Source organism: Zonotrichia leucophrys, chromosome 18 (genome assembly GCF_028769735.1).
Source record: "Zonotrichia leucophrys gambelii isolate GWCS_2022_RI chromosome 18, RI_Zleu_2.0, whole genome shotgun sequence".
Classification (NCBI taxonomy): domain Eukaryota; kingdom Metazoa; phylum Chordata; class Aves; order Passeriformes; family Passerellidae; genus Zonotrichia; species Zonotrichia leucophrys.
The window spans coordinates 7,684,017-7,703,629 of record NC_088187.1 but is presented as its reverse complement, the minus strand read 5'-3'; the positions used below and the strand labels follow the sequence as shown (position 1 = coordinate 7,703,629).

Here is a 19,613-nt window from a genome sequence, read left to right as displayed (position 1 = left end):
AGCAGACTGATATGTAAGGCTCAGCAGCCCCCACATTTTAATATTCTTTCTAAAAAGAACTGTTAAGTCTTTATGAGCTGCTTTTATGTGGAACTTTTTCTTTTCTCTGTAGACCAAAGAAGAAGAAATGAGAAATAGAGGACCTTGAAGCTAAAGCATCTTATGTCTTCTGTGAAACAGCTGGAAAACTCTGTTTTGGGGAATTCTTGCCCAGTCAGCAATGCAGTGGAAGAAGAGAGCTGAATCTGCTACAGCAGAAGATGTGCTCTCCAAAGAAAGAGATTCAAATCCAGTGCTTGGGCATTTTTCACAACAGGCTTTTGCTGCACCACAGCAATAGTACAGTCTCCTGCATTTTTCCAGGTATCAAAGGGAAAAAGATGCCCCTCATGTGGGAAAATCTATTCAGACCTTTCACAAAGCTGTGAAGGAGTCAGACCTTGAGTAGGACCATCTGTAATCAGGATCTGCATAAATCCCCATTACAGAACCAGCAATTATCCTTGTGACAACTCAGAGAGATGCTTTTTGCATCTCCTGTCACACTCCAGCCTTGCTGTGTCATGTTCAATATCTCTTGGTTCTGATTTTTAAAGAACATCATCTTGCAAAGCAGCTTATAGACCCATAGTGGATGACTGTGGGCCTTGCTGTCTGCTCTGCATTTCAATAACGATGGCTACAGTGCATGCTTTAACTGCCCTGCTCCCTCTGTAACTTGTACACCGTTCTAGGGAGTGTTGTTGCCAAAGCCATCATGTGATTTATTGACTCTCCACTGGGACAAGGGGGAAAACAGATACAACTTTGTGATTTTATTATAAGGAGACTGGGTTAATATTTCTAGGTGAAGCAAGCTACTATACCAAGTTCAAACATCTGAAGAGGGAGGTTAAGAAATCCTGAGTGTGGGGTGTAAGGATTATTCTGTCCTGGGGCAGTGCAGACGTCGTCTGAGGCGGGGAGCAGGAGAAGAAAGGAGACATTGTGACCCAGTTCCAACACCTCCTGTGTGTACAGACGGAAGTGCTTAGCCTGTACGGGGACACGCGCGGGGGAAGGAATAGGAGAGAATTACAACATGGCACTTATATAAACAACACCCCAAATGATATAAAACATTAAAGAAAATTTGCACAACATCAAGCTCGGAATTTTTATAAAATGTAAATATTTGGGGCGGGGGGGGGGGTGGTGGCTAAATGTGGGTTCATGTCACTACATAAAATAAAGATTTAAAGCTGCAATGTTCCACATTAAAACAACACACACAGGCACAACCCCCCTGAAAACAACATTTATGTTTCTTATTAGGCAGAAAATGATCACATGCCATGTGCTTTTCAAGATTATGATTGCATAATTATGTGAAAACATGAAAATGGATTCAATTAAAAACCTTTAAGATTCAATTTAAGGTTGGTTAAGAGAAATATGCAGCTCTCCCTCAACACAGCACTGAAAAGGTTTAACAAGTGCTGCAGCAAGAGAAAATGGCCCAGGCAGAAGTGGCCTGAGGCTGCTCAGAGCTGCTGTGTGCAGCACTGCCTTCTGCCCTGGCTGTGCCCCAGTGCCACTGTCCCTGCTCCTAGTTACCACAAAAATAATAAAAATACATAAATAAATCCGTGGAATTAAAAATGCAATTCATTAACATAAAAGTTTGGTGCTGAGCCATCAGACCATTTGCATCTGTGTTGGATTGCAAGGTCATGTTGATATCCATCTCTCAGGCACAATACATGAGCTCAGATGCTTGGCTGAGGAACATATTGCACAGTGATTTCAATATTTTAGTCCCTAACTGTAAAAGAAGAAAAAAAAGTTGCACAAAAGGTATAACCTCCAAGCAAATGCAGTAATATAGAGACCTGTACAGAGCCCTATTGAATTAGAGTGACTGACCACAAGACAGCACACCATCTGTCTTAATTTTGGATTTACTTGAGTCTTACTTGGCTCTTCCCTAGCTAGAAAGTGAAACACTGATGGATTCCTTTTTAAAAGCAAAGCCTAAACCTTTCAAAATCAAGAAATGTAGAACCAGGTTAATTTATTTTAAGACCACATCTTTCTAGCTGGACAAACAGACCTTGAAGTGATATAAAGATGATTTACTTCTACTTTAAGACCTCTTTACCTTTGCAGACCAAAATAAAATGGAATTCATGTAAACAAGAAACAAACTTCTTAGCTTATTTTTTCATGGATCTTTCACATCATAGATTATTCTCCCTGAATTTATTTATTCACATAAGCATTTCTTGTACCTAAATGTAAAGCCAGACGCCTCTCCTCACTCACAGAAATCTGGAGGTCTGGGACTTTGTGTTTTAGAAGGGGCACATTCATCTGTGTGCAAAAACCAGCAAAATGCTGTGTCTTTGCTGGGCCTTTCCTACAGCCTCACTCAGAGCCTCCCAGAAAACTGTCACTTGCTGGGCTTGCCTGCAAAAATGACTCTTTGTCAGCTTTGTAACTGTTCTCAAAGCTACAACTTTCATGCAAAAGTGCCTATTCGGACCTGCCTGAAGTTGCACAAATAAGCTAAAAGATGAAAAAAAAATAGCAGGGAGTTGAAATTTGCCTCTCAATCCTTGAGTGTTCACAGGACAAGAACTGTTTTACTGAAGATGTTCCCCCTCAGAACAATGGAGTACAAAACTTCTCTGCTTTGCTTTTCCTGCAACCCTGACATTGAATCTCTACTTTTCAGTGGCACAGTTTTGTAGCTTTTCGTTGTGTTCTTAAGAATGGGGTTTTAAAAAGGTGATAAATCCCACAAAGGCAAATACCTGATGCAGAGGTAGATTGATCTGTTTGAGGAGAGCTTTCACTGCTGTCTGGAGCTCATACAAGAACAATTGAGTAGGGCAGTCTGAAGTATGATCCATACTTTCCACAGATTCTGAGCCAGAAAGTGTTTGGATCCATTCCCACTCATCTCTGTATGTTGAGTCAAGTTAAAATTAGAAATATAACAACAGTTCAATGCACAAGCAGGAATTCAGTGTATGTGCATTTGGGATCTGTTGATAGTTTAATCCTCATATACCAAAACATTCTAAACTTGTGCTATCTTGATTGAACTTTGAAAAGTTTTATTTTTCTAGCACATGTACATCAGGCTGAACATTCCTCTGGAAGTCCAACTGCCTTTGAAATATTTCAGTAAGGCTTCTCACTCCAGGTTTTCTCTTTCACATTCTGCATTCCCTATCTACCACAATATTTTAAAAACCATGCATTTGAAATGGCTGCAATTAGCAGGAGGTTTGATCTCTGTGAAGGACTATCTTCTACTGACTGCAGCCAAAGAACTTCCTGCTTTCCTCCATGTGTCTCTGAGATCTGATAAACGTGGGAGTCATAGTTCTGGATCCAGTCCCTAATTCACCCTGCCTAGTATTCAGTCTTGAATAGCAGCCAGCATCAAACATTAAAAAAAAAAAAATGTACAGGAAACCCCACTACAAGACAAGTAATAGTTGTGGTATAATCTGTTCCTAAATAAAGATCTGATCTGAAACTTCAAGTCAGGGATTGCTATAAACTCTGAAGCCTTTGCCTTTCTATTCCTTCCAACATTGTTGTTACTATTCACTACTACATTCTGGATATCCTCATTGTCTATATAAATATCCAGGTCCTTTTTCCTTGTGCAAAATTCTCAGCTGGTTGCTGAAATGCTACAAGAATAAAAAGCTCCAGAAAAAGATCAATAAAATGTGTTTTCCACTGGGCAAGGACCAGGCAGTACAAACAGGGCCCTTGCCAATGGATAAGGGAAGCAGTGGACAAGGGGAAAATGGCTTTTCCAAAGCACAGAAGTTTGCTGGCTGGTTGCATTTATAAATATGGTTTTCAATTGCTGTGGGTTTGCTGTGGTTTAGGGTGAAAAAAACCAGATATCACACAAGAGAATAAACAGCAAAATTCCCCGCAGCAACACTCCACAGTCAGTGAAAATCCATGGAAAGGGTGGCACTGAATCCACTGAAGGCTGAGTCAGGGCTGCAGGCTATGATCTTCTGAACAGGTCCTTACCCCTGTGCAGGGCTGGAATAACCATGGAACAGCATCCTTAGCAGCCAATGGGCCCCATCCATGTGCTCTGGGAAGGTTCTCAGAGTGCTGGGGAAGCTCAGGTGCACCTGTTCAGCCCAGCAGGGCTCTCTGGGATGGCACAGCCTGGAGCCAAACCCTTCTGCCCCACTCCAGAGCCAAACCATGCTGCGCCTACAATTTTGCAATGGCAGAACTGCCTTGGCATTAGCATTTGATCAATTGTTTCAAACTTAAAACAACTGTTCTCTCTCTCTCTGTGTGAGTAAATCTCTGTATTCACTTACTTGGAGACATTGCTGTTGTCTCGGATTTTGACGTGGCACAGGACATTGGGCAGCTTCTGCAGCACGAGCACTTTGATCTGGTCCACAGAGCTGCAGAGCTTCAGGTAGCCCAGGTACAGGCCGGGAGGGAGGCGCTGCTGACTTCGTTTGTGATAGGAAAGTATGTCCTGGTGTAAGGGAAACAGTCCTACATAAAAATCTCCTCTCTTTTTCCACACAAGCAGAAGAGTTTGGGAGCAAAAAGCAACAAATGTTTTTACAGCCGCCGTTCCCAATTCAAAAAGCATTTAAGCACATGCTTAAGCATATGAATAATCTCTGGTAGCTGGGGTGCACTTGGACAACTTCTCACTTGAAGCCATACACAGGATCTCTAAGGTCTCTGTGTCATGCAGGAATTGGCTCTGACAACCTGAGGTTTCAATCTTCTGCAACTGTGGTGTTTAAACTGGCTTAAATAACCCCCACCTCTGCCTCCTGTCTGATCATTTCAGTGGTGAGCCAGCTCAGGGAACTGATTCCTCTGGAAAACAACTTGGGAAAAGGAGCAGTTGTTTTTCAGCTGAGCAGTTCCCTGGTTTGGGTTTGGTTGGTGGCTGCACAGAGGGAGCAGAGCAGCGCTGGGGCAGAGCTGGGAGAGAGGGGCTGCAGGAGCCAGGGCTGTCCCCAAGGGGATGCCAGCCCACATCTCTCCTAAACCTGCTCTGTGTCACCTGCTGTCAACAGGAAGATCTCTGTCAGCATGGGGGTTGGTGGTTTGCAAAACTGGACAAGTGGCAGCGTTTTCTGAACAAATATCTTTATCAACAAATACAGCTTAGAGGAAATTAGTATTGATGGTGAATTTGCTGAGGCCAGGAGACATTTTTAGAGCTATGTATAGCAGTTCACTAAAACTACCTGAAAAATGATGTCTGCTGCCATCCATCCTGAGAAATGTGTGCTTCTGCAGTGGGTGAGGATTAAGACACCTGGCCCTGTGCCTTTACTCTTGGAACCATCAAATTATCTGCCAGTGCTATGCTTGGCTCTGACCAGTGCAATTAGACCCTCATTTTCACAAGCACTTCATGAACAAAATACCCACTCGATGATTAAACAAGTAATAGAAGAAAGGGTGGGCATTAGATAGGAATGTGTAAACCATTAGGGGAACATTTTTTCCACTAGGATCTCTGTGGAAATCTGATCAGGACTGTAGTTTGCTTTTCCTAATATAAAACTTTTGCCCAGACTGACAATTTTCTGCACCTTTAACACATTGTAATACATTAAATCTAGCATAGATCAGGTAAGTTTTATTGTCTTTTGGAAATTTTTTAACATTCCTAAAACCTGGTAACATATATTTTGATGGCCTGTCACTTCCCGGTATGAAAAGCAGAGTCTGTGCCCCAGAAAGTGCCTCTAATTCAAAAATTAACCACAGTAGCCATCATCTCATGGACAGTGCTGAAGGGACTTAGACAATGATTTCTCTTGTATTTTGGGTAATTATGCAACACGTTTAGGGAGATTGGCTGCTGTTACCTGCAGAAAACATGTATTAATCTTAACATGGACTGTCCCTGTTTAATGTGTGTTCAAAGATAATTCTGAACCCCCACTCAGGGATGGGAACTGAGCTGAGTGTGCCAAGCAGCTTCTGAGATCAGTCCTGACCTTGGCATTTCTCTAATTGCAAGTCTAGGAGCATGTGATGCAGAAATTAAAGGAGGGTTATGGTCAGTTAAGGATTCCTTAGTGGCTATACCAGGCTCCAAGGAACCCTGAACCCCCCAGAACAAGCTTATTAAGTAGAACAGTAAAGTTTAAAACCTAGATTTAGTTTTCAAGGTTGGATGGAAAAATCGTACAGAGTGCAGAAATTCTAAGTGTCTGTATAGGTGCTTAAGAACATCCCAGAGAATTTTAAAGCTTTTTTATATCCCTTGCTACAAAATTCCATAGCCTGGTTTCCCGAAATTGATAGAAACTACTATTCTCTGCTAGGATTTTGAAGTAATTTCTTTAGAATCTCATGGATATTTTGCATATTAAGGATCTGATCCCAGATCCACTGGAAGTAATATAAGTCTTTGCTCTCAATGGGAGCCTTGCCATTAATTTTATTGGGCACTGGACTAAGGCCTAAAATTCTACAAGAGGCTTCCAAAAATGGGGGCTCTGGCACAGGCTTTACAAAAGCAAATAACACACAGTAAGAGAAGCAAAGCACTACCTGGATTGTTATGAGCAAGATGTCTAATGCTGTTGGCTCCTCTGGAGTTGAGAGGGATTTCCTCTGGCTTTGTAGTTTGGATACCTGCATCCATTTGCCATTAAAAAATGAGTACAGGCTCTCCACTTCTCTCACAGTAACTATCAGCATATTGCCATGGCGATCCTTGATGGGCTCGTAAAAAACTCTGCCTAAATTGTGAGTTCCCAGCAAATTCTAGAAAACAAATACAAAATGAAAGTTATTTATCTCATATCAGGAGAGTATCATTTGAAACTTAATTTCGTGCTCATTGACATCACTCCTATTGGCTTCACTAAGAATGAGACACTGTGTTTCTCAAACCCTTGCCTTACAGTCATAGCATTTAGTGACAAAAGGAAATGTTTTCCCTTAGGCTTTGTTTGTGGATTGAGTTGTGGATCCTCTGATGCATTTGGTCCAGCAGTGTTTACTCCAATGCTTAATGGAGAACCTCAGAAAGACTATTGTGAGCCAATGCCTTTGTAAAAGGCAAATTAATTCACCTATTTGCTGCAAAGAAATTCACTTATTTGGGCCAAACTTCCTAGTTTTGCCCATTCATGTAAAGATGAAGGATGCTATTTTTGAAAGCACTTGTTGGTCTGCTGGTGATTCCTTCGATTTGAACTTGCTTAAGAGTTGGGTGCTTATCTGAACCTTCCCACAACCAAATGTCAGAGATCATATAAAATTCTTCCTTTTCCCCCAAATCACTCCTAACAGACACTTTAAATATTTTTTTGCTATGTTCATTAACTGTAATCTCCATTCTCTGTTCTCCATTTTAAAATTACTCAGATTATTTTCAGCAACAAAAACAAGAGACCCTCAGGTCTGTGCTGAATGTAAATAATTCTGGAGCTAAACTGTGCAGTGTGTTTGTGAAGCACAGGATTTGAAGAGACACAAGTCCTTTTACTTCAGATACCAAGAATGTGCTAGACAAAACAGGCAGAAACTCACAAAACTACCAAGGCAAAGCTCTCCAGGAAAATATGTGAGGATTAAAGAAAAGTAATTTAAAAAGACTCCACATAAAATACATATTTTGGTTAAAATCCCTTTCCTCACACAGTAAGGCATCTGCTTATAGGTGCAAACACACTCAATCCAGTGACCAGCCACTGAAGAGATTCCCAGATGTTGTAAAGAAAAATGCATAACATTTAAAATATGCTCATTACTTTGTGATTTTTCAAGAGATCTACAGTAAGCTGGATAGGGAGAAGGGTAGTGTAAAAGGAAAACTGAATTCACAATGAAGCACATTGTATCTTTGGGGAAGTGCTGTACATTAATTTAATGACGTTGTAAACTGATAGATTATACTGAAATTAATTATCTGCAGTTAGCAGACAATATTTACTTATCAACTTTAATATTATTAAATTGTTTGTAAACTCTCAGAGGTCAGCACAGTGCCTGGGTTTGGGCAGTTTAGGTTGTTTATTTCAGCTTTGTGCATCTCTTTCCAGGGCAGACTGTTGGGGTCTATACAGCCCATCTCCTGTGCCTTGTTTAACTGCTCTGCCTTTTGGGGTTTGTCTCCTTCTCTGGCTGACTCTGGCTGTCTTGAGTGTACATTTTGTGCTAATCCCTGTGTCTCCAGCTGGGGCAGATCCTGGCAGTAGTCCTTAGCCATCTAATTGTCATATTAATTACTGCAGCACATGAATGTGCCCAGAAGAAAACAAACAGTTCTTTATTGTCACTATGTTGTGAATGACATTCCAGCACAGGGAATGGGGGATCCACTAATATCAATATGGGACTGATTCGTGCCCTAAAAAAGTTTTGTGTCTGCTTAGCTTGTTACACCACCACTTGTGCTTTGTTTGCTTTAGTTGTCTGGTGGTAACAACAGGCAAAGTTGCAGTCCCTGTTGTCTCTCACTCTACTGTTCTAGTCCCTGAGCAGCTGTGTCATCACTGATCTTTTCCATTCTGTCCTGAATTCCTGCAGAGTCAGTCTATTAACTGCCTCAATAAAAAGTATTCAACCATATAAACTTTATTGAGATCCTTCCACTGGTGGGTCCCATGAGGCCACACACCGTTGGCAGCTGGGTGACAATCCCCGTGCTCCTCAGGGACCAAGCAAACACAACAGACATTTGGGGCAATAAATTTGGCAAAACTTCAGCAGGGAATACACCACATGGGCATATTTGCTGTGTCTCTGTGTTTCAAGCTCTGCACTTTGCCTCTCTGGTAGCCAATAAGACCACGATGCCCTGGGGATGTTGTGTGTCTCCCAGGGCAGATTTTTGTTCAAGGGGATCTGCACAGCGGGGATGGAGCTGAGCTAACCAAGCCTGTGCCACCTGAGCTGAGCCAGCCCCAGGGGGGGAACATTCAGCAGATCCAGTTAAAACTTCCGCTAGTGACAGCTCCAAGGATGACAAGCAGCTGCTGCCTTACACAGGTGTTCCCCAGTAATGTGCAGCAGGCTGGGTTTTGGGGCACACTGGGGAAATCAGTCCAGACAGGTGGCTGCCCAGGAAGGCTGCCCAGCATCCACCAAAAGGTGCAAAACAAGCCCCCTATGCATATTATCAGCAATGGCCCCACAGTGTGTGTGGGGCTGCACACCAGGCCACTGTGACCCAGCCTGGGGGACGTGTGGCCAGAGTGACCAGCAGTGACCAGCAGTGTCCAGCAGTGGCCAGCAGTGGCCAGCACTGAGCATCTGCAGCAATGCCAGCAGGGCACCACTGATTTTCTGGAAAGTTCTGTTGGCTTCAACAACAGTGAGGCCTGATATACTTTTTCTATAACAAAAAGCACATAGCTTTTTGAAAATGTATTTTCCCACAAAAGCAACTATTTTAATGAAAGTGTCTGCCTGCCATCTAGAGATTTTGTGTTGTTGTGAAACCCAACTTAACCCAACTTCAAAGCTTTGCAATAAAGGTAGAAATGTTCTGCTGGAGAAGTGTAATTTCTATTTGCATAATATGTAGTGAACTGAGACACAGAAGGATTTAAGTGACCTGTTCAGTAACATTCAGGTTGCATCTGTTGCAGGGGCTGGAATGGAACAGACTTTAAGTACTTCATTAAGAGACTAATAATTAATAATGAATAGGCCTATAAGAGGCTGTCAAGAGCAAATATTAGGATTATAACTTTGAATTCTCAATCTGCAAACTCACAGGCTTCTCTGCCTGGTCATTATTTACTGGTTCATATCTGTTTGTTTCTTTGTCTATTTCTTTTGTTCTTTTTTCCTATTGTTTCTTTCCTTTGTTATTCCTGCTCTTTACTTCTATTATAACTCCTTCCTTTCTGGCAGGAGAGACTCAGTGCCTCATTTCTCTGGAGATGAGGTTGTTGCTCTAAAGATCAGTCCTAGGGACAGCTGGCAGCTCTGTCCCTTGCAGATCAGAAGGTCACTGGGCTAACAGCCAGAAATGTGCCATGGGACCCACCTGTAGCTGTGCTGCTGCTGAAAGCATCTTCTGCCTGGCCTGGAGTGCAGTGGAGGAGGACACAGACACTGCCATGTTCTGCCTCAGCCACCTGATGTCATCCCACATGCACGACAGCTGCAAAAACACATCCACTTCAACCAGCTCTTGTTCTCAGCATTTGCAAAAGCAGAAGAGATACTAAAATGCAATTTGGACTTGAAAAATCAGTAAATATTGCACATTTTGTGTTTCTGCAAACGACAATTCAGTTGACTGGATAAACATGGCACAGATACTGACTCACACAGGAGGTATTCTGTAAGCATCACAAACCTGTTTCAGTTGATTTTGGATTGCTGTGCAAAACTGATTTACTGTTCTTTGTGGTATAAAAAAAGTAGTGTGAGACAACTTGAGTGATGGCACAACCACAATACCAAATTTAAAATCCCTGGTTATTTCTTTAGGCTCTTGCTCTAAATGTCCATAAAAACTGTAAGTTCCCACATAGCAATCACTCATCTAGGATCATACCTTAAGAATTAATTGTATCACTGTCAGTAGCCCAGTCAGGATTTAATCCACATGACTGGTTTGTGAAAATTGCCTTTAACATGAGTGATAGAGCATTTCATCATTCAGCTTTTTACTGACATCATTCCATACATTCAGAGTGATGAGCTGAGGCCTATGCATTGCTAGCAACACATTTGCAGAAGCAATAGATGAAATGAGACTCCCGTTACCTTTGTGAACCACAGGAAATCCTGCATAACTGAACTACTGTGAGAGTCATCGATTTCCACAATTGGGATTTGATCTTCATTGGTTACTAACAAATTGTCTTTGTAAAAAAGTATAACAGATAAGTAGAGTCCCCTAAAGAGAGAAGGAAACACTATCAAACACCTTTCATGTCTATTCACATCCATGCCAAATTTAGTCAAAGAATCATAGATGTCAAGTTCTGATGAGACAAAGTGAGTCATCTGGTCTAAACTTCTGTGTAATATAGGGTCATGCATCTTCAGTCAGTGAATTCTGAAAAATATTTGGGAAGTTTATCACTTTAGATGATGAATATACATGAATATAAGAGATTATGGATCTGTGCAAGCCACTGACATCAGTCTCAGTGAGAATTTTGCCAGAGTACACAGCACACAATGGAGACTTTATGCCCTTTAGAAATCAGAAATTTTACTTTATCATTAATGTGCTTAGTTCTGCACTCCTTTACTTCAGAGCAAATCTGAAGTAACTCAATTGAAATCAGGTGGGTTATCATGGATTTACATTGGTATAATTGAGTGTAATTTGGCCAACATATCTGCAAACCTGTTTATAGAGATCATTCCTTTCAATATTTACCCTCACAATTAGTTACCTATGTTAAGTAGTTACTGCAGGGAATTTAAAGACTCTGGAGAGCTCTTCTGAAAGAATCAAAACCTTATCAAAATACAAAGAAGAAAATGCAAATTGAACACTCCTGGCAATGGAAGAAGAAATAATCCAGAATAAGCAACTTCCTTTTGCTAAAACAAATAATTAGGGCTGAGAGTTGGCTCACAGTGAGCTGCAAACCCAGCTGAGGATGTCAGAGTTCTATGTGTGTAGCTTGTTGCCAGTGGACTATTCAAGTGTTATCTGAGCTCTGTGCTTTGTATTATGAATGAATAAATGTTGTAGTTTCATTAACGAGCAGCAACAGAGGCAATGCTTTCAAACAGCTCAGTAGCTGCACTTTGGGTTTACACAGAATATTTCACTCTGTAACAATTTGAATCCACTTCCAAAAGTAACAAGGAAAACATTCTATTGATTTCAGTAGAAGCTGGAGCATTATTTTCCTGTCAGCTGCACCAGTCTTACACATCTGTGATTTTATCAGTTCATTCTGACCAGTTGCTGTCTCATCAGTAGTGGCATATTCACACATATTTCTAAGGTTCTTTTCTCTAATACACAACAACAACTGCCAAAATTCAGAATGCCTGGAACAGAGAAGGAATGACAAACCGTTTCAGAGTCTTCACAAACTTGTTTGATGAATGGAAAAGGTGCTTCAGGCTTCTGGAAACCGATTGCTTGCGACCAGCATTTTGTAATTTAGAACTTTCTGAAATGGGAAAAAGAAGCAAACCCAACCCAGCTCTTAAATTTCAGTTAGTGTCTCATAAAAAACCTTTGTTTCTTGAACCACAGTACTAAATTTCAGTCAGTGCCCATTACATTCCTTTCAAAAGACAATATTTAGAAAGATGCTCAAATGCAACCCTTTGATGGTGTTTTCATTAACTTAGTGATACACAGCAGCAGACAATTTCCTTACTTGCTGCAAACTCAGACAAGATAAAGCTGTTTGGCTCTGAGGCAAGCTTGAACCAGCCCTACACACTCTTAATGCTCAGAGAGGATGGGAATTTTACAAGTGGTCTCAAAAACCCAAGAAGGGATTTGAATCATCAGTCACCATTTTAGGGTGTTGTAATTTCTAAATTTCTTACCACATGTAGTTTAAGCCTCTAAGAGGTGAATAACTGGTGCACTGGCTGACACTGACATCCCAGCACCACCAGTGAAACCTAAGGAAAAGCTTTGAGGAGACCACATTGACCCTCATCTTTCTCTATATCACATTAAATACATCTACTGTTGCTTGGATTTTTTTCTCCATCACAGCAACTTCCTCTCATTATTGCCTCAGAGCTTCCACAGTTACCTTTGCTCCCTAGTAATCTGAGTCCAAGGAAGAGGTGTTAAATTCTTTTGTTCACTTCATGTCAAAGCTGAGACCTGTTGTGTGCCTGCCAGCATCTCTGAGCCAGCTCTCCAATAGAAGAATTTTATAGAATTGTCCCAATGTTCTAAGAAAAATATTGTTAAATTTTCATACATTGCATTTTTTCACTTTGATGAATTTGACTAAATGTCTTTTCTCATGCATGGCCTTGTAAGCCAAGGAAATATCTTCCCATGAGCATTGAAAGCCCTGAGTTGTGTATAACAACTGAGAACCCCTGTGTGCCTGAGCAGGTTTGGAGGGGACAGCAAGAGGTGGCAATCAGGGACAAGCAGCACTTTATATTTATATATACAGCAGTTGCTGTTCATACCTGGATTTGAAAGCAATGGGCATTTAACACTGTTTGGGTTTGGTTTTGGTTTTTGCAGTGTCTGTGCAGTTTAATGTTGTTGCAAGAGAAACAGCAGAAATACTTTTTAAAAATTGAGTTAATTATTCAGATATTTGCTGTGATATGAAAAGATAGACAAAACAAAAAATGTCACTGTGAAAGTGCATCTCCCTTTTCCAGGACCTGAGTGTTTATTTGGATGAAGCATGGATCCCCATCCAGACTGAAGTGTGAAACTTTTTGAGGGACACCCTTTTTGAGGGACCCCCTTCTCCAGTGGGAAAACCCCATGACTCATGAAGAGCCTCTTGCTGAAAGCTGCAGTTCATCTGCTCAGGTGTTCTCAGAGTATTTCCCACTTACCTCTGGTGCAGAATAGGAGGGGCCTGCCTGTGTTTCCCTGGTGAGTTCTAATTTTGAGCATTTGAAGAACATCTAAATTTGCTGTTTTCACAAGCCCATCTGTGGAAGTGCTCAGCATATTTAAAATGCTGAATAAATTTGCACCATGATTGGCACATTGAAAGGCCCAGCAAGCAGACACATTGTTAGCAGTAATTACTGCTCTGTGGAACAGCGAGTACAAAGAGAACAAGGTTCTGTTGGGGGTGAAATCATACAGTTCAGATGTGTGAGACTTATTAGATCATCACATCCATTGTCTTTCCAGTGCAAACTTGTTCTCCGTGGCATATTCTCCAATTCACTCTTCAGCTTAAACAGACTCATCCAAATCCATGACTACTCCTTTGTTTTCTTCTCTTTCAAAAATATTCATTTGTATTTCCATCCATATCTCCTCAGATAATGGTTGTTTTACTGTGAACTTTTTTCACTGTATTGCAGTAATGTAAACCAAATGCTACATAAAAACTCCTTTCTTACTGTTTCATTCTTCCAAGGTTAAGATCAATTTAGGAATATAAATTTCATTCTAATTATTTTCTTCTGTATTCCCTCCATCTATACAGAGGGAATGAAGGAGGAAATTACTGAAGGCAAATCAACATAATTTTGTATAAAACACCAAGAGACTGCAGCATTAAAATAAGAGGGCACATTACAAGTGAAATATATGTTATTGGTCTATTTAGTGGTTTGGGTTTAGTCCACAGCTTTGCAGAAGCCAACAGCAAAAGAATTATTGTAAAACTAGATGGCGATGGTAAACTGTCCTATATTGCTGTTTGCTTTTATTTTACAGTATTGTGTGTCTAGAAGCCAGAAAACATGGAGCTGAAATTAGAGGATAATTTGGATCTGCAGGAAATGGAACTTTGTCTGTTACTTAATTAACTAATAAATAACATAGAGTAACCTTCATAGAAAAGCACCAGTAGCAACACAGTAAGTTTATATTAACAAATGATGCAGAAACTGAGCTGTGAGCTCTTTTAATAGAAGCCTGGGAGTGAGCACATAGCAGCCAAGATGGGAGAATTTCCAATGATTAGATTTAGATCAGAAGCATTCAAACCTGGTCTGAAATAGGCAACAATTTAAATTAAATAATTAAATAAGAAAGTGTATTTATGACATTGGCAGTCTTTCTCTTTGAAGGCAGAGGGTGTATAAAGATTTCTTTGCAGTTTTTTACGTAACTACAACCCATACTTACAAGCAACCTATTGGAAGAATAAGAACCATCCCTTCAAACTTGTGTGCATCTGGGGTCTCTTCTTAAATTCTCAACCTGAACTTCTCAGTCTATAGCTTGGTTTTCAAGTCTACTTTTGTATATTCTCACAAAGAAATATAATTTAAACATCTTAAATGCCTTATGGAATCAGAGATCCTTCTCTTTGCTAAATGCAATTAAAACTATGTACTTTGCTTGTGAATCAAGTTAAAATGAGAACATTTTTATTTCACCTCTGACTTGTCTAGTAAAATACATTTCAACTGAATTTCAGAAGGAAAATATCTGGTAAAAATTCTACTGAAGAGTTGGGTTCCTTTCTTAATGAAGCGTCACACAATTACTTAATCCACTCTGAATTGTTTAGAAAGAAAGATCTAAAAGAAAAAAAAATACTTAAAAATATATTTGAAGTGTTGCCAGGACATACAATTGTTCTAAGTCAGTTATGATAGTCTGTTACATGGAATTATGAAGACAAATGGATGACTGTTGTTTGTAATCATCAGGGTTTTCCAGAAGATTAAACATATGAAAGCAAAGCTTCCTAAGTAATTCCCTAGGAGATTTCATCATATCACAGAGCAGGTTCAAAAGCAACAGCTGATCTAATTCCAAAAGCTCTTAAACTCACTGTACATTCCAGTGTATTCTTCCTGGTATTTTTGTAAGCTTGTTTTCTCCAGCGCCTGCAATGCAGAGCACAGGGCAGAAAGCAGAGCCTGAATGAACAGACTTGGGCAAAGATCTGCCTGGAATGTGGGCAATGTCCCCTCCCAGATCCCACAGGGGCAGCAGCACACAGCCTCGTCCTCCAGCTCCTCTGGCTTCTGAGGATTTTGCCTGCATTGCTCAGATAATCTCAGACCATTCAGATTGATGGCTCTCAGGTTTTTCCACCTTCCTGTCACTTGTCCTGCCCTTGGAGCACGAGTGGGGCAGGAATCACTGTGGGGCACTGGAGGTGCCTGGGCACCAGGACTGATCCCAGCTCTGTTCCCACTGAATCCACAGGAATCACTGTGGGGCACCAGGACTGATCCCAGCTCTGCTCCACTGAATCCACAGGAATCACTGTGGGGCACCAGGACTGATCCCAGCTCTGTTCCCACTGAATCCACAGGAATCACTGTGGGGCACCAGGATGGATCCAGCTCTGTTCCCACCGAATCCACAGGAATCACTGTGGGGCACCAGGACTGATCCCAGCTCTGCTCCACTGAATCCACAGGAATCACTGTGGGGTACCAGGATGGATCCAGCTCTGTTCCCACTGAATCACTGTGGGGCACCAGGACTGATCCCAGCTCTGTTCCCACTGAGCTCTGGTTCCTGCAGAGCCTGGCTCTGCTCTCACAGCTCATCAGCACTGGAGGCAGAGTCAAGGATCTTCCTCAAACAATGTCCAGCTGTTTACTGACAGCTCTACACCAGATGGGGCAAACAGAGATCCCAAGGCTGGCATTTACTGGAATGTGGTAAAGGGAATCATGGCAAAGAACAGAAAAATGCCCTGGCAGCTCCTCAGCCTGTGTGTAAACAGCAGGGCCAGGCTGACTCCCACCCTGTCAATCATGCTAATATACATGAATTAAGAATAGAAATCAAGCCTCTGTATTACATTAAGTAAAAGCTGTTATTTGGGGTATTCTGAGAAGCTTATCTCATATCCTTGATCAAACTCCTCAGATTCCACTGAGGCTGATAAATATCAGAATAAAATTACTGAGTCAAAGTGATGTCATAATTCTTACTTTTCCTGCAAACTTTGTTTTGATTTCTTATCAAATTAGTGAAATAAAAGGGATTTTCATCATCATATATTTAAGGAAAGTTCCAGAGGTTCTCCTATGATGACACCATGCTGATTTATCCAAAATATACTACTGTGTAATGCTAGCATTACAAGAAATTATGAGATTTTTATCTGGTAGGAAGCAAGGGTGTTGCTCAAGCTGACTCCAGTGTGGTACTGCCCCATGTGGGGTCCCACAGCCTTTCAGGCACAGAAGAAAATGTCCTGAGCTGAACACATTTTCTGCATTGTAATTCATTATTCAAGGAAAAGGTGTTAAGAAATCAACAATGAAGTGATCTTTGCTCAGTTTTGGCACTAGGGTTAATTTCAGGAGCAGTGAAATTTTATAAGAAGCAGGCACTGGTGTCAGAATGTCAAAAGGAGGTATTTTCTGCATGATGTTTATAACTGCTTTTGTTCTGGGCTGCTATGTCAGTAAAACAATTTATACTAAGAATATTTTCAGATGTTCCATCACTTAGTCCCTGTTGACTTGAAAGGTGGCCTGAAAGAGCTGAGAATGGCACTAACTCCAAAAAGGAAAAACTGTACCACAAAAAATACCTTCTTTAATAGCACAAAAAACCATGTAAGGGATAGAATACATCATCTGTATTTTCAGTACCAAGACCACCTGCAAGTGATAATGTTTGCATGAATTTTAATTAGAGAAACAACATTTTCTTGCAATATCTCCTTTCCAAGCATCATAGATGAATAGTTTAAGTTGCTATGGTTACAATGGGTTGTGTCAGACTGTGGATCAGTGTGATGGTTACAAATTTGCATGTAAAGAACAAAGGCTGCATCTTTTCATTTCAACCAGATGATTTTAGCTCAAAATATTTCTGTGATTTTAAATCAGTTGATGCAACTTGACATATCAGTCATACTAGGTGAAGAAAAATGAAAACTTCATGATAGTTTAACTTTTCTGTTTAAAGTAAGTCCCTTTGCAATTTTTATTCCAGTTAGAAGTTTATTTTAAGAAAATAAATAGTACTTTTCAACAACCCATATAGAACAGGAGTTTTTATATAGGCTCTAAAAAGAATGCCAAGATGTTGCCTTGGCTCTTGAGCTATTAAAGGCACAGTCTGTTTCTCATGAATGAAGATTGGCTGAGATTTGAACTCTCTCCTAGTTTTGATCCGTTCTGTTTTGAAATGTAGCAATCTTATCTTCCCATTGCATTGTGCAAGTATTTTTCATTATGGATTGGCATGCCATCCACTTAGTATCTTCTATTTGGAGGCAGCCAGTTCCTCCCTTTTGATCCAAACCAGTTGTTAACTGTCTAAAGTATTTCTTTATATGAAAAAATAAAAGAGCCTTCCTTGAAACATTTTGGTGGAATCCCGTGTAAAACTAATTTGTGGGGAAAAACAAATCAGTAGGTGTGTGGGGTATGGAGAGAGAAAGCCTGTGCCTGTGTGTGCGCACATTGCAGCCTTCAGACGTTTTCATCCAACTAATTTCAAGGGTTAAGAGCGAGATAGTGTGCTAAAGTGATTCCAGATGGGCCAATATTAATATCTTTCTTTTCCTGATGAATGAGAAGGTATGACCTAGTTAGAAAACTGCTAAAAATGAGGGCACCAGCGAGGCTCAAGCCCAGCAGAGCCGTTCCTGCTCACCTCGGCAGCTGTGGTGCTGGTGCGCGGCTCGGACCTGCTGCAGGAGCCCTTCCAGGGCCTCCGTGTGTCTCCTGTGCTGAGGCTCTCTCCCACTGCAGTCTTTCCAGTCTGGTGAACAAAGGAAATAAACAGAAATGAAACACAAAGGTGCAGGAGAGGCTCTAAAAATATTTTGTTGCCTCTGGTACTTCTCGTCTCCAGAGGAGTTTTACATCTCGGCAGGCAGGAGTCGTTTCTAAGTCTGTTGTTACTTGTACACTGAGGTTTCTTTGCCTCGTGCCAGCTGGGTGATTAATCATAATGATTATTAACAAAGAGCTCACAAGCAGCTCTGAGAAGCTCCTGTAGTGTCTGACTTGACCATGGGTGTTTCTCTCCATGAATGGGCTCTGGTGCTGCTCTCAGCCTGTCCTGGCACTCAGCCCCTCACTAAGGTCACACAAATGCTCCTTCTGCCACTCCTGCTGACACCAGGAGGCTCCACAGCTCACCTGCAAAGCAGAGAATGAACATCTTCCTACGCCTAGAGCTTGCCCTGTAGCCAGAGAAACATGCTTGGAGTAAAATCACTTCTGGAGATCTGCTCCCAGCAGAGGCCTGAGCAAACGCTGGCAGCTCCTGCCCTGGAGCCATGGGCTGCTCAGCACTGCACTCCTGAGGCAAAAACCTGATGCATTTGTCCCACACACATTCAACCTCCAACAGACTTTGTTTTCACTCACTTGCTGCTAATGAGAATCTCAGTCTTCATTTTAAAAAACAAACTCATCACAAATAGGAAGAAACTGCGTGTATCAGAAAGGAGCTCTTTAATTCCTGACTTGGCTATTTTAATACTTTGATTATAATGAGAAAAGCTCATTGCACCAGTTTCCTGGCCCAAAGGAATGGTGGATCAAGGTATTAAGAGATCTGTCTGCACAGGAGACATGCTCCCATCTTGCTGGCACAGAGGCCGGGGACGTACTCATAGCCACCAGCAGTTTGCTCACTCACTAAATATACAGATCCAGTTTCTAGTGCAAGTTTGGAGTCAAGCATTCCTTCCAATGGGCTCACTATGCCAGGGATATAAATACCTGTTTGTTTACATTTAGTGTAGCAGCCAGAGTAAGCCCCATGAAAGGCTGGAAAGAGAAGACATTTGGTATCCTGATAGCCTGTGGGCAGTGTGACAGCCGCAGAGGGGCTGTCCTGTGTGCTCTGTGCTGCTGCAGACATCAGGGCCAGCTGCATTTACTGCTCAGTCTGGGGAAAATGTCCTCAGAGCTCCTGTGAGCAGCCCGGAGGGACCAGCTGGAACTCACCAGTATCAAAGTGTTTGGTGTTATCAGACTGGTAGAGCTTCAAACAACCTTGTGATTTCTCTGTCCCAGTGGTTTCCAAACTT

The 19,613-nt window shown here is 41.3% G+C and overlaps 1 protein-coding gene across 1 annotated transcript in view; it reads right to left on the bottom strand.

The window, feature by feature from the left end:
• Window positions 1–19,613, bottom strand: part of ANKFN1 (ankyrin repeat and fibronectin type III domain containing 1) — a 108,174-nt gene that overhangs the window by 16,265 nt on the left and 72,296 nt on the right. The window contains exons 9-16 of the mRNA XM_064728574.1: window positions 18,224–18,331; window positions 12,032–12,131; window positions 10,756–10,888; window positions 10,028–10,144; window positions 6,574–6,789; window positions 4,353–4,519; window positions 2,796–2,946; window positions 867–1,035 (exon numbers count right to left, since the gene is read on the bottom strand). Coding sequence (XP_064584644.1) covers window positions 867–1,035; window positions 2,796–2,946; window positions 4,353–4,519; window positions 6,574–6,789; window positions 10,028–10,144; window positions 10,756–10,888; window positions 12,032–12,131; window positions 18,224–18,331 — 1,161 coding nt within the window. The remainder of the gene's footprint in view (window positions 1–866; window positions 1,036–2,795; window positions 2,947–4,352; window positions 4,520–6,573; window positions 6,790–10,027; window positions 10,145–10,755; window positions 10,889–12,031; window positions 12,132–18,223; window positions 18,332–19,613) is intronic.